Below are 24,380 nucleotides of genomic sequence, written 5' to 3' on the forward strand. Positions count from 1 at the left end.
TCAAAATAAAAACTTATTTTTTTCTTTTTCTTTTTTTTGTCTTTTTCTCCCCGGCCTTCAGGTGAATGGGAAGGAGTTGTCCAAATCCAGCCACGATGAGACTGTGGAGGCCTTCCGAGCTGCCAGGGACCCCGTCGTGGTGCAGGTCATCAGGCGTACCCCGAGCGGCCGCCCCCACGGCCCCCCTCAGGAAATCCATGTGGTGGATGTGTGCACTCAGACCGACATCACCTTTGAACACATCATGGCGCTGGCAAAGCTCCGGCCTTCAACCCCTCCTGTGCCTGACGTCTGTCCCTTCCTGCTCTCTGACAGGTATGTACTGTACTGCTTATTTTTATTTAGCAGGAGAAAAAAAAATGACTTCCACATATTTATGACGACATATTTCCATTGAATTAGTTTAGAATTGGTTTGCTGATATAATTTAGGACAAACCTCCACAACAGAAGGGAAAGAAATTATCGTTTTTGGAAAATGTGACTGGTAGCGTAATTTTGTAAAATCCAGTGCAACTTCTTTAAACATAACCCATTTCGTAATTTAAGTCTCAGTGTGGGTGATGGGTTCTCAGTATAAATCCACCTTCTTTTTTTTTTTTCTTGCATAGGCCTCAGAGGTTTGTTAGAGAATATTAGTGAACAAACAGCTTCAATTCAAAGCATGGATCTAGTTCTTTTTCTTCTTCTTCTTCAGTTCAGTTATTCACTGTTTTGATCAAATAACATCTCAATAAAACACTGAAGTTTTCAGGTTTGACGTGACAAAATGTGAGCACGTTTTAGAGGAGTGGATGCTTTTGCAACACTGCATCAGTTTTTTTGTTGCTTGTTTTTTTTTTTTTTAACCTTTATGCAATGACTGAAGAAAAGCTCTTTATTTTTTTTCTCACATTTACAGATCTTCACCGATTTCTTATTATAACTTTGACTTAAGTTTCATTTCATTTTTATTTAATTGGTGGAAAAAAWATTGGTTGACTGCCAGACTGAGGAGAAAAAAAACTAATTGTTGTTGTGTCCTCGTTTTGACTTTGGCTGTGACTGCCTGTAATTAAGAATGGAAAACAGTAGGAAAAGACATCAGCAAGCCAYGAAGGAGGAACACCAGCGTTTGCGTGACTAGCGTTACAGATAGGAAGAGATTAAGATRTATGTAATAACGAGCTGTCCGTGGCTCTTTAACGGATATGGATTTACGTGATGAATGAGTCTGTTAACATCCGTCACATCTTCCTCCACCAACAAAACACAAAAAAGTAACAAGAAATGTGTTTAATTAGCTAAGAAAAGACAGGTGGTCAGCAGATTGCGTTGTCATACAAGAAGCCTTTAAGTTCAAAATAAGTTGAGTCCATCTACTCAAAGTTTTGTCCTTTTGTATTTTCCGCACTATRAGGCACACCGGATTATAAGGCGCACCTTCAATGAATGGCCTATTTTAAAACTTTTTTCATATATAAGGTGCACCACATTATAAGGCGCATAGAAWAGACGCTTCAGTTTGGGTTGCCGTACTCTATTATTACACATCTACATTTGTAAAGAARTGGTCYCCGAGTGCTTTATGTAGTAGTCTGCCCCAGTCACTGTTTCACTCACCGTGTTGGTGTTGCGATATTGTGCCCGACTGCATTCTGGGTAACACAGACCAACCGACACGCTGCCGCCGCAGTCTCTGTCTCTCAHCCCCCACCCCCAAACTTTATTAACAAACCAGSGTTCTGACAACTATCCCAGCATGCACCACGCACTTCTTCTTCTACGGACGAGCAGTCGGCGGCTGCTTACCGTAGTTGCTAGACCTGTTGTGGCTCAATATTGGTCCATATATAAGGCGCACCGGATTATAAGGCRCACGGTCAGCTTTTGAGGAAATTGAAGGTTTTTAGGTGCGCCTTATAGTGCGGAAAATACGGTAACTAACAGCTGAACGATGTGAAGGCATCTTCAAGTATCAACAGCAGATTCTTCCTCATAAACAACAAAGGAACTGGTTCAATGTTCAGGGTTTGTAATTTAAAAAAGCTTATTTTTGGTTCACTTCACAGGAGCAGAACGCTGTGAAAAAGGAACACCGAGAATAAAGGAATATCTAGGTTTCACCTCTGGGGAACGCAACGATACAATAGCAGAGGAAGTCTGGAAAATTACAGTTTAATTTGCGTCAGGCTTAGGAGATAATTAATTCCGAGCACAATAAACTTTTTAACGCACATGTGTGTGTGTGTCATCTTTTGTAATCTGCGACTTTGTTAAATATCTAGAGATAAAAGCCCAGATGGATTCTCCGTCTGTGTGAGAAGATCAATAAAAATTCAGCAATATGATCAGTGCTGCGYGCGAGCTATAAAACCAGTACACATGAGCTGCTCAAAAACATTATGGATTTATGTACATATCGTAAAGCCTGAACTCCCCAGAGGGGCATCCGGCCATAATCGGGGCTGCTTAGAGGTTCAATTTGAACCCAGGTAAGGTTTACAGGGTGATTAAAGCAAATGGCCAATTAAAAAAAAAATAGGCAACTAAAAGCAACAGCCGCCGGCCGAGTCCAAACTTAATCAATGTTTCCCATAAAGCTGACATTACCCTTCCTCTGCTCCTGAGCTCAGGTGCATCATCCAATAAACAGCTGACTTTATGGATTTTATAGATACATATAAATAGTTGGCATCATGTGTTGAGGCTACATTGTAAAATTGTAATTGTACTTCTCTTTTTTTTTTTTTACGCTTTCTTCCACCGCCGCAGGAAGAATTCAGACTTTTATAGGTTTCAACTTAATAAACAGGCTGGCGTGTTAACAGGGCACATCACTCGCCGTATTTTCAGAGATTCATCGTTTTTTTTGTTGTTTTTTTTTACGTTATTATTTATCTGCAGTCATTATGCTGTGTGGCRGCCACACATTCTGCTAGAACCCCTACAATGGAGTTTTGTTCATTGACTGAAGGAGGGATAATGGAATTGCACCATACAGTCTGGGGGGGTTTGTCTGTCAAGAGCATGAAGCAAATTACAGAGTGCGGATATGTTGTTATTAACAAGAGGCTGCGCTTTTGTCACGTTCAGGAAAAGCCTTCCACGGATCTTTTATTCTGCCTTCTCCGGCTGAGACAAAAGCGACGAAGTGTTGTCACTTTGAGGCTTCGAGCTTGAGTAATGTCTCGAAAGAAAATAAAGGAAAATTATCCCACCAGTGTTAAAATCTTAACCTACCTCTGTCTTTTTTTTTTTTTTGTCTCTCGCCGCCTTTCTGCCTTGCCACCTCTTTCTCTCCGTCTCCTTCTCCTCTGACAGCTGTCATTCCCTTCATACAATGGACCAAGATTACTATGAAGGTACCGACTACCTCTCCCCCGTCCCAGCTGACGGAGACAGAACGGAGGAGTTTGAGTACGAGGTAAGAGCTGAAATCTGGCCAAATGGTTCTGAGTTTTTACTAAGAAACAATTGCAAATACTTACTTGAAAGTAACTTTGTTACACTTTACAGTGACTACAAACTTCAATGGGGTTTTTTTAATTTATTGGATCTATAGTGACAGACAAACACAAAGTAGCTCCACACATTGAAGTGAGAGGAACAGGTAACATGTTTAGAGAGCTACATATTAGCGCAATGCTTTCAGCAACTTCAGCACAATTGGAGATCAAGTTGTGTCTTTGCCAAAATCGGCCAATCTCAGTCAGATTGGACAGAGGTCGTTTGGACTTTGACTGGGCCATTGTAACAATGAACATATGTTCATCTAAACCATGTAAGTTTTGGCTGAAGTGTTTGGTGAAAGGCGACTGAGGTCAACCTTGCTTTACTTTACTAGCAGCATAAATGATAAAGACTATCCATCCATTTTCTTTACACCCTTGTCCCTTAATGGGGTCGGGAGGGGTGCTGGTGCCTATCTCCAGCTAATGTGTCAGGCGAGAGGCGGGTTCACCCTGGACAGGTCACCAGTCTGTCGCAGGGCAACACAGAGACACACAGGACACACAACCATGCACACTCACACTCACACTCACACCTAGGGACAATTTGGAGGCCAATCAACCTGACAGTCATGTTTTTGGACTGTGGGAGGAAACCGGAGTACCCGGAGAAAACCCACGCATGCACAGGGAGAACATGCAAACTCCATGGAGAAAGACCGGGGCCAGGAATCGAACCCAGAACCTTCTTGCTGCAAGGCAACAGCTCTACCAACTGCGCCACTGTGCAGCCCCTGATAAAGACTAAAAGAGTCAATATACATCTTAAAGCATCAATTGAAATCAATCCTCAACTTTTAACTTAGATTTTAACTATATCTTGAGCAAAAGGTTTTTAKTTTTAGTTTTTATAGAAATAATGTGTTTGTCAACCCACTGAAATGGCCCTTACCATTAGTGAAGTGGTAGATTCAAATCAGATAGTAACTTCGTTATTATATGGCAGCGTACACCAATATTCTCTTATAGTTTTTTACAAATCATTTTACAAGTCACAGTTTCTTTTTTGTGTCTTCTTTCTTGTGTATCAGTATTGTCCACCAGCCCAAGCAGCAACCTTTGTGATTATCTTCTGTGCTAGAATTATCACCAAACTTCAATAGTAGTATTTTTTTTCATGCAGTCTAAATGACAAAAACAGCTCAGAAGTTTGAGAATGTGACACAGTTTTTCTCTGGTTGTAACTCGTATATATAAATCTGAATGGACTTGCCACTAAATGCTTGTGTTGTATCTCATGAAAATGTCGCCTTCCTGCAAAAGGTCAGGAAATCGTTACCTATTTGGTAAAGCTATGTTAGCAGCAGGTCTTGCGTTGCTTGTGCTTTCTGAATAAAGATGTGTGTATCCTGACCTAAACACATYAGTACACTTACAAATAGCTTTATGAGTTGCCTGTGACTTTGATCAGTCCTTGGTCGTTATGTGTGAATGTTGCAGGTATATTTGCTGCTGTTTATCGAACAAATCCAAGRTTTATATGACTTATGGTCTCTGACTCTTATTTTCCATCCATATCTTCCATGTGACAGGAAGAAATCAACACACTGTCTCAGCTTACCGCCGCAGCACAATACGCTTTATTCCCGAGTTACTGACGTGTGAGCAGACGCAGCGCCATGCCTCCGACTGCTCTGATGTATGATGATTGCTCAGCTGTCCCTCCCTCTATGCGTTTAATTTGAATTTGTTCAGAATGCTTCAAGCCATCGAGCTTGAGCTGTCTCTTCAAATCCTAAACAGATTTGTGCACCCGCTTGGATCGCTGAGGCCCCAATGTCAAATCCAAAATATATAACATATTAAAGCATCTGTTTATGCCTCATTGCTATTAGAAAAAATCATTTTTACAATGTGCACGCTTAGCGGGCTTCACAGTTTCATGCGTGATCTGGGTGGTGGTGGGGGGGTTATAGCACCCTAATGCAGCCCCACTTGCTGTATGACAGCTAAAAATGCTGTGAGGGGGATGGAGGCGAAGCTGAAAAGCCTCTTTCTGAATGGAACGGATTTCTGCTGAAGGAGAGATGCAAGAAAAATTGCCTTTGCTGGGTGTAAATGCTGCAGGAGAGAGCACTTTGCCAACATATAAGAGAGAAAATATCTAAATCTGATTCACTTCTCTAATGGAATCKGAAGTTAATAACGTTGAGATATTCCCGGGCTTATTTTATGTAACAGTGTAACATACAATGCTSTCTGTGGATGCTATACACACATTCAGGAGGAGAGAATGTGTCTGCTTGTGTTTGGACTGAGCCGTGTATGCAAATGTCAGATGGATGAGTCGCCTGGATGTTTCYGTTTACGCACATTTACAGCTTCCGCAGTCGATACTTTTCTTTTMAAAGTCTATCAAGTGGCTGCAAATCATGCGAACGGTGTTGCACTCAGTAATGAGCCCATTTAGAAAACATCCCTGCATTAAGGCACTGTAAAAAGCAGCGTTAATGTGAGCCAGTTGGATGAAATACGAGGGAGACGTGAAATGAGAGCCAAGACGGCTGGTTGACTGAAGGGATTATTGCGCGCTAAAAAGCTGGAGKGCTGTTTTATAACACTTCAAGGGTGGATTATACAGTTTGGGGAAATTAAACATGGCTGCAGATGCTCGGATTCTTCTTGTGACAGAGCCGAACATTGGTAGGACTGACTTATTTTTTCTTGAGGATTCGATTTCCGGCCTCATTCATTTCTTTAGCGAGCGGCTAAATTTGGCCAGAACACGACTCTGTCATGTGCCTTTATAAAGTACCTGTTTCATATTAGATGAAAACACAAAATCTAAAAGTATTTTTTTTATTGGCCAGTTTCTAGCCAAAAAACACTATGCTTGAAATAAGACAAACTTAACTTGCAAGTAATTTTTCAACAAGATTTAAGATCTTATTTGAAGCTAATAATTTGTTCATGTTGATTTTAAAAGAAGTACTAGTCCCACCAGGCAGATATTTCACATGTAGTTTGGGAAAAATGCCTTTGTTATAAGTGAAATAATCTACTAGCGCAAATTGACTAGAACTTTGTTGAATCAGGTCAGTCAGTTTTAAAGGGGTGAATATTTATGCAGTCATTTATGAAATTATTAGATGTTAAATATTTTTTGTTTACCTCATTATTTTGTGGAGATAATTTTTTTTTGTTTTTTCAGTTTTCAATGTATTTGTAATTTTGTTTCTCTTTGTCAAAAAAGCCAAATCTTTGGCAAAATGAGGGTAAAACATCCAAAGGGGTTCAACACTTTTTAGAGACACTGTCGCTCTAATTTAATTTTCTTGTTGGATCTCCCAACAGGAGAATATAACCTCTTTGCTCTCCCTTCGGATTCGCCGAAGTTCGTCGGCCGCCTCTTATTGCTGCAATTTCACAGCCTAACATCATACATTTCCAAGAAAAGCTCCTCGATGCGTGTCGGCGCTGAACCATGTTAGTAACCGTTCCCTTGATTAGTTTTGGTGAGTTCAGAGGAAGCAAAACACTCTGAGCTCGGAAACAGCCATCCCTCTCTCGTTCTCTCTCTCTCTCTCTCTCTCTCTCTCTCTCTCTCTCTCTCTGCCAGTGGTAGCCATCAACGCATTTGGCAACTGCCTTTTCAATTACCAGTAATCAAAGGCGCGATTATCATGACAGCATCAGATGTGCTTTGATGGTGGCCAGCAATCTTCCTCTTAATCACACCATCACAGCCATTAATCTACTGTCGGCCCTCGGCCCGCAATCTCCCGTCTGAGAGGCAGAAAGCACGGCTAGGAAACGGAGGCAGGAGGGGAGAAACAAAAAAACCAAAAATCAAAGAGGCAACAGATCGGAGGAGGTGTTTTTGATGGTTCAGGAGGCAGACACCTTTTACAGAAGCATCTGAGTGAGTGGGTGTTTTTCTTTTCCACGCAAAATGTTCTTAGAGCAAAAAAAAAAAAAAAAAATCTCAAAAGCATCTGATGGAGAAGAAGGGATGACATTGTTAAATACACACAGACTACGTGGGAATAGCCGCAATCTGTTTCTCGCAATCCTCTTGCCACAGGTCCCCTCTGCCACATCCAGTCATTAATTAGTCATAAGTAACTTCGGTCTTGTTTTGCAGACAGAAATCACGCAGCACCTGCTCGCACCTCCTAGTCGCCTTACAACCTACAGGCAATTTGTGTGAGTTTATTTTTAGAGACCTCTCTGAGAGATTGCAAGTGATTTCAGTATCTCCCTCTGATTTCCCTCAACTTCACGTGTCGTGTTGGCATGCACGATGTGCCCAGCACATACCTCCAATTACATCCGCCACCGCCTTAGTGCTTCTGGAGCATTCATTAATAATCTCCCTATCAACCCCACCAATTTGAAACCTCTTTGATGAAATTAATGACTATTTTTTTTATTTAATTTTTTTTTTTTTGGGCTTAATCTACTCAGTCGGAATGCATCACATGTAGTTGTCCTTTTACCATGTCTCATTCATTTGAAGTTCTGACCATGTCTATCAAAGTTCGATTAAAGGCACATCAGAAATTATGAAATGACAAACGACAGCCGGATGACATCTTTTGTTTTTTTCCCAAATGCGCGATGCTTTTTGGAGAAAACCAAGGGTTTATGTTTGCGCTCAGATTTAGTTTGGGGGTCAAGTACCTGCGGTGGAGGGTGCAGCTGCAGGAACCTGATTCCAAAAGCACCTGAGAGATCTATTCGAGCACTTATGTGAAAATATACAGGTGGATCTTAACTATTTAGAAATACAGTCAAAAAGTTAACGTGAAAAAGAGAAACTTGCATATGTATATTACCAGTTTTTATTGTGATATTGGTTTTTTTTATCTATAAGTAGTATTTTGGTTTTTTGAGTACATAAATTTAATGGCCTTCACGGTCGTTGGGAAGATGCTCTGACACCGTCCACGACGACAGGAAACCACAAAAGGCTACTGCTAAAGAAGCTGGGTGTTTAAAGAGTGCATATCAGTGGAAAGTTGAGTGGAAGAAAAACATGTGGTAGTAAAAAAGTACAGAAGCAAGAGGGAAAATTGCAACCTTCAGAAAGATTGTGAAGACAAGGGCTATTAAGAGTTTAGTTTCAGATTTACAAGGCGTTGAGTGTGACGGGTGAGAGCATTTCAAGAGCCATAACGGATGCAAAACAAGGACATCGGCCACAACTCCTGGGTTCCCTCTGTTAAAATGTATTAATGAAGTCATTCATGGAAAGTACTGTGCAACTGCTGAATTAGATTTAATTTACACACTATTTTGTGAGGCCATTTTTCTGTGGTGAAATTATTTTTATTTTTGGTTTTATGCAATGGTAAAATTTTCTGAGAAACAAAAAATTTTTGGGATTGCATCCATGAAATAAATCACTCTGTCTAATCCACTTACAGTAAAATCCATAAGTTACAATATTGCAAAGTTCATTTGTTGATTTAAATCAGTTCACTTAGTGAAACACATTCTATAGATTAATATTCATATATTCAAGCCTTTATGTCATTGAGATTTTTTCTTTTTGCTTACCCATACCAAAATTTTAAATATTACGCCATATCAATAAAAAATATGTGTTTAAAGGAGCATTATGAACATTATGTTTACTCCTGATTAAATATTTCAAAAAGTATCTTTAATCTAATGAGCAACTCTTGGAACACAATCTAATTGATTAAAAATGATTTGATTTTTTTTATTGAGTTGCTGAAATAACTTTTGATGCTTTTCCGTTTCCTGAGATTGACCTATTAAACACATTTATGTTGGACAGACATAAAAGGAGACACAAAAATGTTGTTTCTCAGAAGCCAGCGGTCTTAAAGCACTAAAAAGCAATGTTCAAAACAGAGTTGGCCTTTTCCTCTCTGTCCTTCGTCTCTTCCCTTCCCCCTTCGCATACCTAAAGCCATGCCACGTCTACCACACATAACCAGCCAACCTGCACTTGTCACAGACAAAATGGATCTCTTTCTTTTTATACGAGACCCCTGTGAGTCCTGCCAGAGTCCTCGCAGCCACCTCATTTCTCTCTGCCCCGCTCCATCCTCCTCTCCACTCAACCACTTCGCTCCTGCTGCTGAGAGACGTTGTGTTTCTGCTCTAATGAAGACCTTGGGAGGGAAGGCCATTTCACACTTGATTCCCTCAAACACCCTTGATATGTTTCAGGGGTTAGGAAATGGGACAGGGGCTGGTGCTGTTTGGTGTTTGGCGTCATCTCCTGTTGTGGTCGAAGTGAAAGTGCAGAGTTGGACTAAAGTTGCTAAATGACAGAACCTTTTCGTGAGGAAAAGGGAAAGGATAAAGATTAATATCCGTAAATAATCACGTTTCATACCTGAGGCAGGTAGTAGAAAACTAAAGCCGTTCGTTTGTGCTTTTGTTTGTCGTCGTTATTGCTGTGCCTCAAGATTATTCTGAAGTTTTGTTTAAGGTTTCAACCATTCTTCTCTTTCCCTTTCATAGGAAGTCGAACTTTGTCGTCTCAGCTGTCATGAAAAACTAGGCCTCACTCTGTGCTATCGAACGGACGAAGAGGAGGATGTGGCCATCTATGTCAGTGAGGTTAGTACATGATTTACAGACATTTAAAGGCAATCATTAGTGCGAGTGTAAACGACATCTATTTAATAGCTCCATTTGAATTACTGCAAAATAGCCGAAAACATTGTGCATGATCAATAAATGTCAGAGGCTTTGGTAAATATACCAGAAGAGCGATCCTGGAATGAATGAATGAATGAATGAATGAATGAATGAATGAATGAATGAATGAAACTGTTCAAGGTTAATAACACTGAGAGCTTTTGTTGCAAACTCCACAAGGCTGTGGAAACTATCCTCGATGCCAACTTCAAGCCAGTTGCGCAACTCTCAATCAAACGTGACATGTACCAAAGAGCTGCTCTGTGCCCCTCTGCTGTTCTGCATAAACCTGAATGAACCCCCATCCTCCAACTAATCAGCAAGACAAGCTACGGACACCCACTCAGAGATGGGGTCACCGTCACTCGCCTCCACTACATGGACACCTTCAAGGTGATCTACAGCAGGGACATTGAAATTTCATTCGGATTGGACAAATATAGTTGGATGTTCTCAAAGTGATGGAAGGTAATCCACACAGAGGAAATTACTCTCTCAGATACTGAGGAGCAATAAAAGTACCTTGGAATATCACAAGCAAAGAAGTCAAAAGAAAAGCAGCATCAGCCGAATACCTGCAACGAGGAAGGCATGTTCTGAGGAGTCAGCTCACAGCTCAGATATCATGTTGTGGTAATATGTAGGCCAAAGCAGGAAAGTCAAACCACAGATATTAAAATACCAAACTCACCATCTATTCCACCCACAATCTACTTAATCACAGGGTTTACATTAAAAGAGGCGGAGGACCAGTGAGCATCTGACTGGTCCAAGATAAAACTTCCACGCTCAAAGAATAAGTCAGGAAGATGTGAATGTCTCTGACAATGACAACTGGAAAAGAAGAAATTGGGGTTATCTTTACAGGTAGAAAAACCCTCCATAGTGTCACACTCCATGAAGGCCGGTGTCCTGAAACCTGGAAATGTATATCTGTGTCAACACAGCAGAAGCACATAATTATTAGCGAGTGCACAAGGAGATAATTGAGTCCTTTGATTGAAGGGTGTTGTATTTGGGAAGCACCCAAACGTTCTGCAGGACACCGGCCCTCAAAAACTGGAGTTTGGCCATTTCTTTAGGCCTCGCTCCGAAGGAAGTACCACAGATGGCTGAATGGCTGAAGTGTCTGAAATGACCTGAACATGCCTGAAAGACAGCAGAGAAACACTAATCCTAGCAGCATAGGGGCAGACCTTGAGTACCTTAGCATTGAGGTATCAAGATATCTGGTGCAGGCTGTCTAAAGAGATCCCAGATACAATTTAGCATCTCACAGCAGGACATTAGGAAAGCAATGCATGTGGAATATGAACTGGAGACCTCTGAGTCAAAGTGGGAATCACCACCCAAGGTGGTAGAAAATGATAGAGCTGAGCAACCAGATCCATCCATCCATTGTAATCCCTGCAGAGTTGTGAAGGATTAGTGCCTATCTTCAGGGGTAAACAGGTGAGAAGTGAGGTCATACTATAGACACGTCGGCTTCCCCAAAGTAGGTTTTCTTCACATAAAAACATGGTACACACATAAACCCTCCATTTCCCTTTTGCTGCTTTTCTCTCAAATGCTAAAGTTTTGATTGCTAGCCGTTTGGAAAATGAAAATATTAAACCTCTCGGGGCAAAAGTTCTATGCATATTCCGGGAATATCTCATTTCTTTGAAGTTTCTCATTTACATATTAAACTCTGTTGTAGAAACCAACAATCATCTATCCAGATCAGAGGACCCCGGTGCAATGTTGTGCTTCTCAGCCTGAATCAGATGTGACATTTCATATTCATCCACCAATTTACGATTTACTTTAGTATTCATGTGAGCAAAGCGGGTCTCTTTATTGCTTGCGGTATTTCAAAATTGAACTCTCATCAGGCACAAATTACATTACCAAACAGATGATCTAACTTGCGTGATTCTGCTGCCAGCTGCCAAGATGAGATGACCACCAAGCAAAGAAAGGCATAAAAAAAAAAAAACATAAAAAAATAAACCAAGGGTGTTTTTTGTAGTTGAGTGTGTTATTCAGCGAACCTCAGAGAAGCCGAGAACAAGACGGCTCTGACGCACAAAAAAAAAAAAAAAGAATTGTTCTCTGTTTTTGTACGACTATTTTTTTTTTTTTTTCAAATACTGTTCACAATTCTCCTCAACTTTCTCCCCGGCTTCATTTGAAGATTTCTCCAACCATGCAAGGTGTTGGCTTTGAGAGCTGAGCTGAATATAAATCTCAACCCGCTTTGGTTTTTGACAGCAATATATGTGTTTATTTTGTAAAAAAAAAAAAAAAAAAGATAAGGACAGTGCTGCTGCATTCAGATGAGCTGACTGAATGTGTACAGGATGGTGGAGGATGTTACACAGTCTGATCTTTTATAAGCAAAACGAGCCAGTGATAAAAAAGTTTTTCCTTAATAACAGAACTTACAACTTTGTCTTTTTATTGATCAATTACTAGGTAATAGCATCAATTATTTTATTGTATTTCTTTTTTCCAGAGATGATTCTTAACTCCCATGTTCTAGTTTCAGTGCCTTGCTTATATATCCATAACCCTTGCACCTTTCTTTTTTTACATAACAACCAGAACATGTATTTATGTTATTATTACAAAAGCTCCCAGGCATTGAATATACTTTTCATTTCTGCACTAAATCTTGTTTATCGATCTAATGTGATATTCTTATTTCAAATGTTTTGTTTTCATCAAGTGTAATCAGAAAATCGCCATATTTAACAGAAACAAAGTCTTGGAAATGACAGTCTCATCTATGTACTGTGTTTCACTTAATGAATTAAGTTACTGAAATAAATTAACCTTTCAATTATTATTATTATTTTAAATATACCCAGACCATTTCAGTAAGGTTCTGGATAGCGTCACCCTGCTGGAAGGTGAACGTCTTCCAATCAACTTTGACCAAGTTCCCAACATCATGTGGTCAGCAGTGTGAGTTTTAGCTACAGCATTTGACTTTTTATGTTTTTAAAGCCAAAAGTTAGATTTTTGGTCTCATTTGACCATAGCAGCTTCTTCTACGTATTTGTTGTGTAACCCATGTGGTAAACTAAAGGGACTTTTGGTAGCTTTCTTGCAGCAATGGTTTTCTTCTTGTCGATCTTCCATACAGGTCATGTTTTTGGAGTATCTAGSTGACAGCTGTGCTCATGATGCTGTTTGTTCACTAATGTTCTGTAAGAAACCTAAAGGGTCTTGWCCGAACAGCTGAATTTAAACTGGGATTAAAGTGTTGATGCTACTAGTTAGTCTTACCATTAGCACCACCTTCCTCTGCTAGCCACCGACATCTGCTAATAACAAATGCATGCCACACCTTTTCAGATTTTTCGATTTTTTTTTTTTCCCCAAAACATCCAATAACATCTGAAGAAGCCAGTCATCCGAAAACCGTTGCAAGGCGCCGTACCTCCTTTCTGTTCCAGTCTNTTTAGCGAGCGGCTAAATTTGGCCAGAACACGACTCTGTCATGTGCCTTTATAAACTACCTGTTTCATATTAGATGAAAACACAAAATCTAAAAGTATTTTTTTTATTGGCCAGTTTCTAGCCAAAAAACACTATGCTTGAAATAAGACAAACTTAACTTGCAAGTAATTTTTCAACAAGATTTAAGAGCTTATTTGAAGCTAATAATTTGTTCATGTTGATTTTAAAAGAAGTACTAGTCCCACCAGGCAGATATTTCACATGTAGTTTGGGAAAAATGCCTTTGTTATAAGTGAAATAATCTACTAGCGCAAATTGACTAGAACTTTGTTGAATCAGGTCAGTCAGTTTTAAAGGGGTGAATATTTATGCAGTCATTTATGAAATTATTAGATGTTAAATATTTTTTGTTTACCTCATTATTTTGTGGAGATAATTTTTTTTTGTTTTTTCAGTTTTCAATGTATTTGTAATTTTGTTTCTCTTTGTCAAAAAAGCCAAATCTTTGGCAAAATGAGGGTAAAACATCCAAAGGGGTTCAACACTTTTTAGAGACACTGTCGCTCTAATTTAATTTTCTTGTTGGATCTCCCAACAGGAGAATATAACCTCTTTGCTCTCCCTTCGGATTCGCCGAAGTTCGTCGGCCGCCTCTTATTGCTGCAATTTCACAGCCTAACATCATACATTTCCAAGAAAAGCTCCTCGATGCGTGTCGGCGCTGAACCATGTTAGTAACCGTTCCCTTGATTAGTTTTGGTGAGTTCAGAGGAAGCAAAACACTCTGAGCTCGGAAACAGCCATCCCTCTCTCGTTCTCTCTCTCTCTCTCTCTCTCTCTCTCTCTCTCTCTCTCTCTGCCAGTGGTAGCCATCAACGCATTTGGCAACTGCCTTTTCAATTACCAGTAATCAAAGGCGCGATTATCATGACAGCATCAGATGTGCTTTGATGGTGGCCAGCAATCTTCCTCTTAATCACACCATCACAGCCATTAATCTACTGTCGGCCCTCGGCCCGCAATCTCCCGTCTGAGAGGCAGAAAGCACGGCTAGGAAACGGAGGCAGGAGGGGAGAAACAAAAAAACCAAAAATCAAAGAGGCAACAGATCGGAGGAGGTGTTTTTGATGGTTCAGGAGGCAGACACCTTTTACAGAAGCATCTGAGTGAGTGGGTGTTTTTCTTTTCCACGCAAAATGTTCTTAGAGCAAAAAAAAAAAAAAAAAATCTCAAAAGCATCTGATGGAGAAGAAGGGATGACATTGTTAAATACACACAGACTACGTGGGAATAGCCGCAATCTGTTTCTCGCAATCCTCTTGCCACAGGTCCCCTCTGCCACATCCAGTCATTAATTAGTCATAAGTAACTTCGGTCTTGTTTTGCAGACAGAAATCACGCAGCACCTGCTCGCACCTCCTAGTCGCCTTACAACCTACAGGCAATTTGTGTGAGTTTATTTTTAGAGACCTCTCTGAGAGATTGCAAGTGATTTCAGTATCTCCCTCTGATTTCCCTCAACTTCACGTGTCGTGTTGGCATGCACGATGTGCCCAGCACATACCTCCAATTACATCCGCCACCGCCTTAGTGCTTCTGGAGCATTCATTAATAATCTCCCTATCAACCCCACCAATTTGAAACCTCTTTGATGAAATTAATGACTATTTTTTTTATTTAATTTTTTTTTTTTTGGGCTTAATCTACTCAGTCGGAATGCATCACATGTAGTTGTCCTTTTACCATGTCTCATTCATTTGAAGTTCTGACCATGTCTATCAAAGTTCGATTAAAGGCACATCAGAAATTATGAAATGACAAACGACAGCCGGATGACATCTTTTGTTTTTTTCCCAAATGCGCGATGCTTTTTGGAGAAAACCAAGGGTTTATGTTTGCGCTCAGATTTAGTTTGGGGGTCAAGTACCTGCGGTGGAGGGTGCAGCTGCAGGAACCTGATTCCAAAAGCACCTGAGAGATCTATTCGAGCACTTATGTGAAAATATACAGGTGGATCTTAACTATTTAGAAATACAGTCAAAAAGTTAACGTGAAAAAGAGAAACTTGCATATGTATATTACCAGTTTTTATTGTGATATTGGTTTTTTTTATCTATAAGTAGTATTTTGGTTTTTTGAGTACATAAATTTAATGGCCTTCACGGTCGTTGGGAAGATGCTCTGACACCGTCCACGACGACAGGAAACCACAAAAGGCTACTGCTAAAGAAGCTGGGTGTTTAAAGAGTGCATATCAGTGGAAAGTTGAGTGGAAGAAAAACATGTGGTAGTAAAAAAGTACAGAAGCAAGAGGGAAAATTGCAACCTTCAGAAAGATTGTGAAGACAAGGGCTATTAAGAGTTTAGTTTCAGATTTACAAGGCGTTGAGTGTGACGGGTGAGAGCATTTCAAGAGCCATAACGGATGCAAAACAAGGACATCGGCCACAACTCCTGGGTTCCCTCTGTTAAAATGTATTAATGAAGTCATTCATGGAAAGTACTGTGCAACTGCTGAATTAGATTTAATTTACACACTATTTTGTGAGGCCATTTTTCTGTGGTGAAATTATTTTTATTTTTGGTTTTATGCAATGGTAAAATTTTCTGAGAAACAAAAAATTTTTGGGATTGCATCCATGAAATAAATCACTCTGTCTAATCCACTTACAGTAAAATCCATAAGTTACAATATTGCAAAGTTCATTTGTTGATTTAAATCAGTTCACTTAGTGAAACACATTCTATAGATTAATATTCATATATTCAAGCCTTTATGTCATTGAGATTTTTTCTTTTTGCTTACCCATACCAAAATTTTAAATATTACGCCATATCAATAAAAAATATGTGTTTAAAGGAGCATTATGAACATTATGTTTACTCCTGATTAAATATTTCAAAAAGTATCTTTAATCTAATGAGCAACTCTTGGAACACAATCTAATTGATTAAAAATGATTTGATTTTTTTTATTGAGTTGCTGAAATAACTTTTGATGCTTTTCCGTTTCCTGAGATTGACCTATTAAACACATTTATGTTGGACAGACATAAAAGGAGACACAAAAATGTTGTTTCTCAGAAGCCAGCGGTCTTAAAGCACTAAAAAGCAATGTTCAAAACAGAGTTGGCCTTTTCCTCTCTGTCCTTCGTCTCTTCCCTTCCCCCTTCGCATACCTAAAGCCATGCCACGTCTACCACACATAACCAGCCAACCTGCACTTGTCACAGACAAAATGGATCTCTTTCTTTTTATACGAGACCCCTGTGAGTCCTGCCAGAGTCCTCGCAGCCACCTCATTTCTCTCTGCCCCGCTCCATCCTCCTCTCCACTCAACCACTTCGCTCCTGCTGCTGAGAGACGTTGTGTTTCTGCTCTAATGAAGACCTTGGGAGGGAAGGCCATTTCACACTTGATTCCCTCAAACACCCTTGATATGTTTCAGGGGTTAGGAAATGGGACAGGGGCTGGTGCTGTTTGGTGTTTGGCGTCATCTCCTGTTGTGGTCGAAGTGAAAGTGCAGAGTTGGACTAAAGTTGCTAAATGACAGAACCTTTTCGTGAGGAAAAGGGAAAGGATAAAGATTAATATCCGTAAATAATCACGTTTCATACCTGAGGCAGGTAGTAGAAAACTAAAGCCGTTCGTTTGTGCTTTTGTTTGTCGTCGTTATTGCTGTGCCTCAAGATTATTCTGAAGTTTTGTTTAAGGTTTCAACCATTCTTCTCTTTCCCTTTCATAGGAAGTCGAACTTTGTCGTCTCAGCTGTCATGAAAAACTAGGCCTCACTCTGTGCTATCGAACGGACGAAGAGGAGGATGTGGCCATCTATGTCAGTGAGGTTAGTACATGATTTACAGACATTTAAAGGCAATCATTAGTGCGAGTGTAAACGACATCTATTTAATAGCTCCATTTGAATTACTGCAAAATAGCCGAAAACATTGTGCATGATCAATAAATGTCAGAGGCTTTGGTAAATATACCAGAAGAGCGATCCTGGAATGAATGAATGAATGAATGAATGAATGAATGAATGAATGAATGAATGAAACTGTTCAAGGTTAATAACACTGAGAGCTTTTGTTGCAAACTCCACAAGGCTGTGGAAACTATCCTCGATGCCAACTTCAAGCCAGTTGCGCAACTCTCAATCAAACGTGACATGTACCAAAGAGCTGCTCTGTGCCCCTCTGCTGTTCTGCATAAACCTGAATGAACCCCCATCCTCCAACTAATCAGCAAGACAAGCTACGGACACCCACTCAGAGATGGGGTCACCGTCACTCGCCTCCACTACATGGACACCTTCAAGGTGATCTACAGCAGGGACATTGAAATTTCATTCGGATTGGACAAATATAGTTGGATGTTCTCAAAGTGATGGAAGGTAATCCACACAGAGGAAATTACTCTCTCAGATACTGAGGAGCAATAAAAGTACCTTGGAATATCACAAGCAAAGAAGTCAAAAGAAAAGCAGCATCAGCCGAATACCTGCAACGAGGAAGGCATGTTCTGAGGAGTCAGCTCACAGCTCAGATATCATGTTGTGGTAATATGTAGGCCAAAGCAGGAAAGTCAAACCACAGATATTAAAATACCAAACTCACCATCTATTCCACCCACAATCTACTTAATCACAGGGTTTACATTAAAAGAGGCGGAGGACCAGTGAGCATCTGACTGGTCCAAGATAAAACTTCCACGCTCAAAGAATAAGTCAGGAAGATGTGAATGTCTCTGACAATGACAACTGGAAAAGAAGAAATTGGGGTTATCTTTACAGGTAGAAAAACCCTCCATAGTGTCACACTCCATGAAGGCCGGTGTCCTGAAACCTGGAAATGTATATCTGTGTCAACACAGCAGAAGCACATAATTATTAGCGAGTGCACAAGGAGATAATTGAGTCCTTTGATTGAAGGGTGTTGTATTTGGGAAGCACCCAAACGTTCTGCAGGACACCGGCCCTCAAAAACTGGAGTTTGGCCATTTCTTTAGGCCTCGCTCCGAAGGAAGTACCACAGATGGCTGAATGGCTGAAGTGTCTGAAATGACCTGAACATGCCTGAAAGACAGCAGAGAAACACTAATCCTAGCAGCATAGGGGCAGACCTTGAGTACCTTAGCATTGAGGTATCAAGATATCTGGTGCAGGCTGTCTAAAGAGATCCCAGATACAATTTAGCATCTCACAGCAGGACATTAGGAAAGCAATGCATGTGGAATATGAACTGGAGACCTCTGAGTCAAAGTGGGAATCACCACCCAAGGTGGTAGAAAATGATAGAGCTGAGCAACCAGATCCATCCATCCATTGTAATCCCTGCAGAGTTGTGAAGGATTAGTGCCTATCTTCAGGGGTAAACAGGTGAGAAGTGAGGTCATACTATAGACACGTCGGCTTCCCCAAAGTAGGTTTTCTTCACATAAAAACATGGTACACACATAAACCCTCCATTTCCCTTTTGCTGCTTTTCTCTCAAATGCTAAAGTTTTGATTGCTAGCCGTTTGGAAAATGAAAATATTAAACCTCTCGGGGCAAAAGTTCTATGCATATTCCGGGAATATCTCATTTCTTTGAAGTTTCTCATTTACATATTAAACTCTGTTGTAGAAACCAACAATCATCTATCCAGATCAGAGGACCCCGGTGCAATGTTGTGCTTCTCAGCCTGAATCAGATGTGACATTTCATATTCATCCACCAATTTACGATTTACTTTAGTATTCATGTGAGCAAAGCGGGTCTCTTTATTGCTTGCGGTATTTCAAAATTGAACTCTCATCAGGCACAAATTACATTACCAAACAGATGATCTAACTTGCGTGATTCTGCTGCCAGCTGCCAAGATGAGATGACCACCAAGCAAAGAAAGGCATAAAAAAAAAAAAACATAAAAAAATAAACCAAGGGTGTTTTTTGTAGTTGAGTGTGTTATTCAGCGAACCTCAGAGAAGCCGAGAACAAGACGGCTCTGACGCACAAAAAAAAAAAAAAAGAATTGTTCTCTGTTTTTGTACGACTATTTTTTTTTTTTTTTCAAATACTGTTCACAATTCTCCTCAACTTTCTCCCCGGCTTCATTTGAAGATTTCTCCAACCATGCAAGGTGTTGGCTTTGAGAGCTGAGCTGAATATAAATCTCAACCCGCTTTGGTTTTTGACAGCAATATATGTGTTTATTTTGTAAAAAAAAAAAAAAAAAAGATAAGGACAGTGCTGCTGCATTCAGATGAGCTGACTGAATGTGTACAGGATGGTGGAGGATGTTACACAGTCTGATCTTTTATAAGCAAAACGAGCCAGTGATAAAAAAGTTTTTCCTTAATAACAGAACTTACAACTTTGTCTTTTTATTGATCAATTACTAGGTAATAGCATCAATTATTTTATTGTATTTCTTTTTTCCAGAGATGATTCTTAACTCCCATGTTCTAGTTTCAGTGCCTTGCTTATATATCCATAACCCTTGCACCTTTCTTTTTTTACATAACAACCAGAACATGTATTTATGTTATTATTACAAAAGCTCCCAGGCATTGAATATACTTTTCATTTCTGCACTAAATCTTGTTTATCGATCTAATGTGATATTCTTATTTCAAATGTTTTGTTTTCATCAAGTGTAATCAGAAAATCGCCATATTTAACAGAAACAAAGTCTTGGAAATGACAGTCTCATCTATGTACTGTGTTTCACTTAATGAATTAAGTTACTGAAATAAATTAACCTTTCAATTATTATTATTATTTTAAATATACCCAGACCATTTCAGTAAGGTTCTGGATAGCGTCACCCTGCTGGAAGGTGAACGTCTTCCAATCAACTTTGACCAAGTTCCCAACATCATGTGGTCAGCAGTGTGAGTTTTAGCTACAGCATTTGACTTTTTATGTTTTTAAAGCCAAAAGTTAGATTTTTGGTCTCATTTGACCATAGCAGCTTCTTCTACGTATTTGTTGTGTAACCCATGTGGTAAACTAAAGGGACTTTTGGTAGCTTTCTTGCAGCAATGGTTTTCTTCTTGTCGATCTTCCATACAGGTCATGTTTTTGGAGTATCTAGSTGACAGCTGTGCTCATGATGCTGTTTGTTCACTAATGTTCTGTAAGAAACCTAAAGGGTCTTGWCCGAACAGCTGAATTTAAACTGGGATTAAAGTGTTGATGCTACTAGTTAGTCTTACCATTAGCACCACCTTCCTCTGCTAGCCACCGACATCTGCTAATAACAAATGCATGCCACACCTTTTCAGATTTTTCGATTTTTTTTTTTCCCCAAAACATCCAATAACATCTGAAGAAGCCAGTCATCCGAAAACCGTTGCAAGGCGCCGTACCTCCTTTCTGTTCCAGTCTTTCAGCGATTCCTTTCTGAGAACGTTGCTTCTGGTTTAATGAGCATTCCTCCGTGTGGGAGGGAACTATCATGAAGATGGAGTATCTTACTTCCACAGCCGCCTCAGAGTTGCAGTCTGATTGGAGGAAGTGGAAACAAATTGCCTCAAATAGCTGTTTATAGGGCGAGAGAAGAGTTTCCTGCCCCCTCGTTGGCAACCATTATTTCCGTGAAGAGCAAGCGCATTGTGTTGCTGCATTGGGCCTAAACACCAGAGGGTGTTTTTTTAGGGAGAGAAAAAAAAAAAAACAGTCACTGCTGATAACTCCAGTGGTAAATATTGTGTGTTTTCAACAGATTTAAAAAAAAAAGATCAGAAATCTGATCCAAGACCAGTGGTTAGGTCTGACGCCTCCCCTAAACACTACGAAACAAATCTACGGACTAGAATGTTACAAAAAATATCCTCTTTGTTTCTCAAGAACATTCTATCTAAACTCATTTTTTTTGTTTGATGTGCAGGTCAGCCCCAACAGCATTGCCGCCAGAGACGGGCGGATCCGAGAAGGGGATCGAATCTTACAGGTGCAGCATTCGGCTCTTGTCACCAACCTTCTCCACACCAGTCCATCTTTGGCTCAACAAAAAAAGATTCTTGTGTTGTCTTGTTTTACTGAACCGGCGTCTTCCAGCAAGAGAGCACATTTATTTTTAATGGCAGCACATTATAGTGGGAACTTGCCCCCGCTGTGACTGTTAAGGGGGAAGAAATGCCCCCCTGGCTGTTTTAGTTACCGACTCAGCAGCAACAGGGGCTTTTTTTTTTGTTAAGGTTTCTGCTTCAGGACGGCGCTGTGTTGCAGCTCGTTGCCTCCTGTGTGATGGCTCAGAGGCTGTGACTGCCATTAGCCTCTAACTTCATCTTCAGTGCTGAGAGCAGAGAGCATCACCAGCAGCATTTGTCAGGCCTTATGGTGAAGAAATGCTGCTCTCTGCGACCATTACAGCAGGAAGGGACTGATTGCGTCCTGTTTTTATTGTTAGGGGTTCATTAAGGATTTTAGTTTTACTTTTCTCGCTTCTGTCATAAGAGGAACTCAAAAAAAAATAAATAAATTAGAACCTTTTTGGTGTTCTGATAATTGCATGTTGGTGTTTTTGAACAGATACAGTTACATTGTGCTTTAATTACTGTTTTTCATCCCTCTGATTCTCGCATCTGACTACGCAGATATTCGTCTGCCTTAATTAATGCGTCCAGGCTCTCTGACTGCCCACATAACCTGCTAAGCACAAGTTTATGGCAGCACTTTAAAACTATTCAGGCTTTGTGCTCTGCTGCGTCTTCAGGGTGACTTGCGGTTCAGTTCTGTTGACGCGTTCAGTGTTGTCACGAAATGACTTCGCTTTCAACCTCTGTGTGTTGAGTGGAAATAATTTGAAGGGGGGCACAAAATACACCTCTGCTTTTCCCACTACGATGCAAACTCTCTTTAAAATTGTTTAAATAATTCAGGCTACACCAGATTAATCAATAGCAAAAAWATACGAGCCGTATACTCTGGTGGAATGTAACGTTTTAAAGCAGCGGTGAAGTAACAGCAAGGATCTGAATAATTGATGAACAGGAACTTGCCAACATAAAGTCAAATTCAAACACACCACTAAGATTAATGCATTTGAATCCTTTAATTGGATCAGGTGTAAAGAATTATGAAAACATCACACAACACAATATACAGCTCTAGGAAAAAAATTAAGAGACCACTGCACTGAACTCCACTGAAAACCTCATGGTTATTCCACCAAATATTGATTCCTGAACTCTTGTTAATGTTAAAACATTAGTATTGTTGTTYCTAAATGAATATGAACTTGTTCTCTTTGCATTATTTGAGATCTAAAAGCACTGCATGTTTTCTTTATTTTGACCATTTCTCATTTTCTGTCAATAAATGCTAAATTTTTGTTTGGAATTTCAGAGACATGTTGTCAGTAGTTCATGGAATAAAAGAACAAAGCTCATTTTACTCAAACATACACCCATAAAGACTACAATCTGAGAAACTGGTCATTTTAAGTGGTCTCTTAATTTTTTTCCAGAACTGTATATTGGTACTGTGCTTGTATTCCACTTAAAGGGACAATTCAGATATTTGGAAGTGACATTATTTGATATTATAAGCAATTTGTTTTTAAGGGTATGTCTGAGGTGACTCGTACATCCGTTGTTTTCAACAGACCCAAGTCTCTTTCTGATTGACGATGCTGTCATCCAGAACCATTGGTAAAATAATCAGTAATTTTACTATCTTTACAATCTGCTTTCATAAYACGTTGATCATTAAACTTAATGATCAACATATTAAGTTGATCATTAACAAATGCTAATTTGAATTGCTTTCAAACTAGCATTGAAAGCAATTCTCCAAATATTTTACACATATTGTTTCATAATGTGTACAACTCTGCTCCCCACAACCTGTGCAAGGGTAAAGTGCCTGGTTGTTATTATAGTGTGTAAAATAAGTTTCATAAAGAATACACATATGGCTGGATTAACACAAAACAATAGACCTTCATTAAAAAATATTGACAACACAAACTACAAAACAGTTTGCAGTCTGTTTTGACTTGCATAAAATCTCACAGCAGCACATCAATAACCGGTATCAGGAGTTGAACTTAAGCTTCGACTCTGATGGCTATTATTTAAAAATGACTCGATCAGTGGYAGGGTCTACGGAGTAAATAGCACAACAGAACACATTTTTAACCAGTATTTAGTGGAGCACCACCAGCAGTGAAAAATRATATATATTCTTTTATGCAAATGCACCTCAGTGTTTTGGAAAACCTCGATGACAAATGGACAGAGGACCGAATTGCACAAAGTATGCGAGAGCTGGATGCATAACCATTACTGAGGCAATTGCCCAGTTGAATCTAGTATGAGTTGTGCTGCTGATTGTAGCCAGGATGAGGCATGTGCACGTGTTTGTGAACGGACCAGTACTCCTGCCCCATTATYGGCTRCTGACAGGACCATTATTCTCARGGCAAGAAAAGAAAAAAAAATGGAATCCACATGTCAGTGGTCGGCTAATTGTACGGCTGGATTCGTGTGCGCTGCGGAAACTCTGGTGAACGCTACAACTCTGCCATCTAATTCATGATAACAGCTTGCTTCCTGGTTTGCATTTTCGAGAAACGGCCCAGCATTTACTCTCTCCTCAAGAAGATAATGTCCTTTTTTGGGCAGTTMATTTTTTATTTTTATTGGTTTGTGTGTGTTTGTGGATGTGCATTCTTGCTTGTCTGTTAACCTCGCTCTTGTGGTAATCTTTTTTTTTTTTTTTTTGTAATTCCATCTGCAGATAAACGGCACTGATGTGCAAGACAGAGAAGAAGCAATGGCTGCTCTCTCCAGTGATGACTTCAGGAACATCGTACTACTGGTCGCCCGACCTGA

The 24,380-nt window shown here is 39.9% G+C and overlaps 1 protein-coding gene across 1 annotated transcript in view; it reads left to right on the forward strand.

The window, feature by feature from the left end:
• Nucleotides 1–24,380, forward strand: part of LOC103465852 (PDZ domain-containing RING finger protein 4) — a 68,977-nt gene that overhangs the window by 38,598 nt on the left and 5,999 nt on the right. Inside the window, exons 2-6 of the mRNA XM_017305151.1 lie at nucleotides 62–315; nucleotides 3,303–3,405; nucleotides 9,932–10,030; nucleotides 21,431–21,493; nucleotides 24,286–24,375. Of these exons, the coding sequence (XP_017160640.1) occupies nucleotides 62–315; nucleotides 3,303–3,405; nucleotides 9,932–10,030; nucleotides 21,431–21,493; nucleotides 24,286–24,375 (609 nt within the window). The remainder of the gene's footprint in view (nucleotides 1–61; nucleotides 316–3,302; nucleotides 3,406–9,931; nucleotides 10,031–21,430; nucleotides 21,494–24,285; nucleotides 24,376–24,380) is intronic.

The sequence above is a fragment of the Poecilia reticulata genome, linkage group LG6, assembly GCF_000633615.1.
Source record: "Poecilia reticulata strain Guanapo linkage group LG6, Guppy_female_1.0+MT, whole genome shotgun sequence".
In the NCBI taxonomy this organism is placed as follows: Eukaryota; Metazoa; Chordata; class Actinopteri; order Cyprinodontiformes; family Poeciliidae; genus Poecilia; species Poecilia reticulata.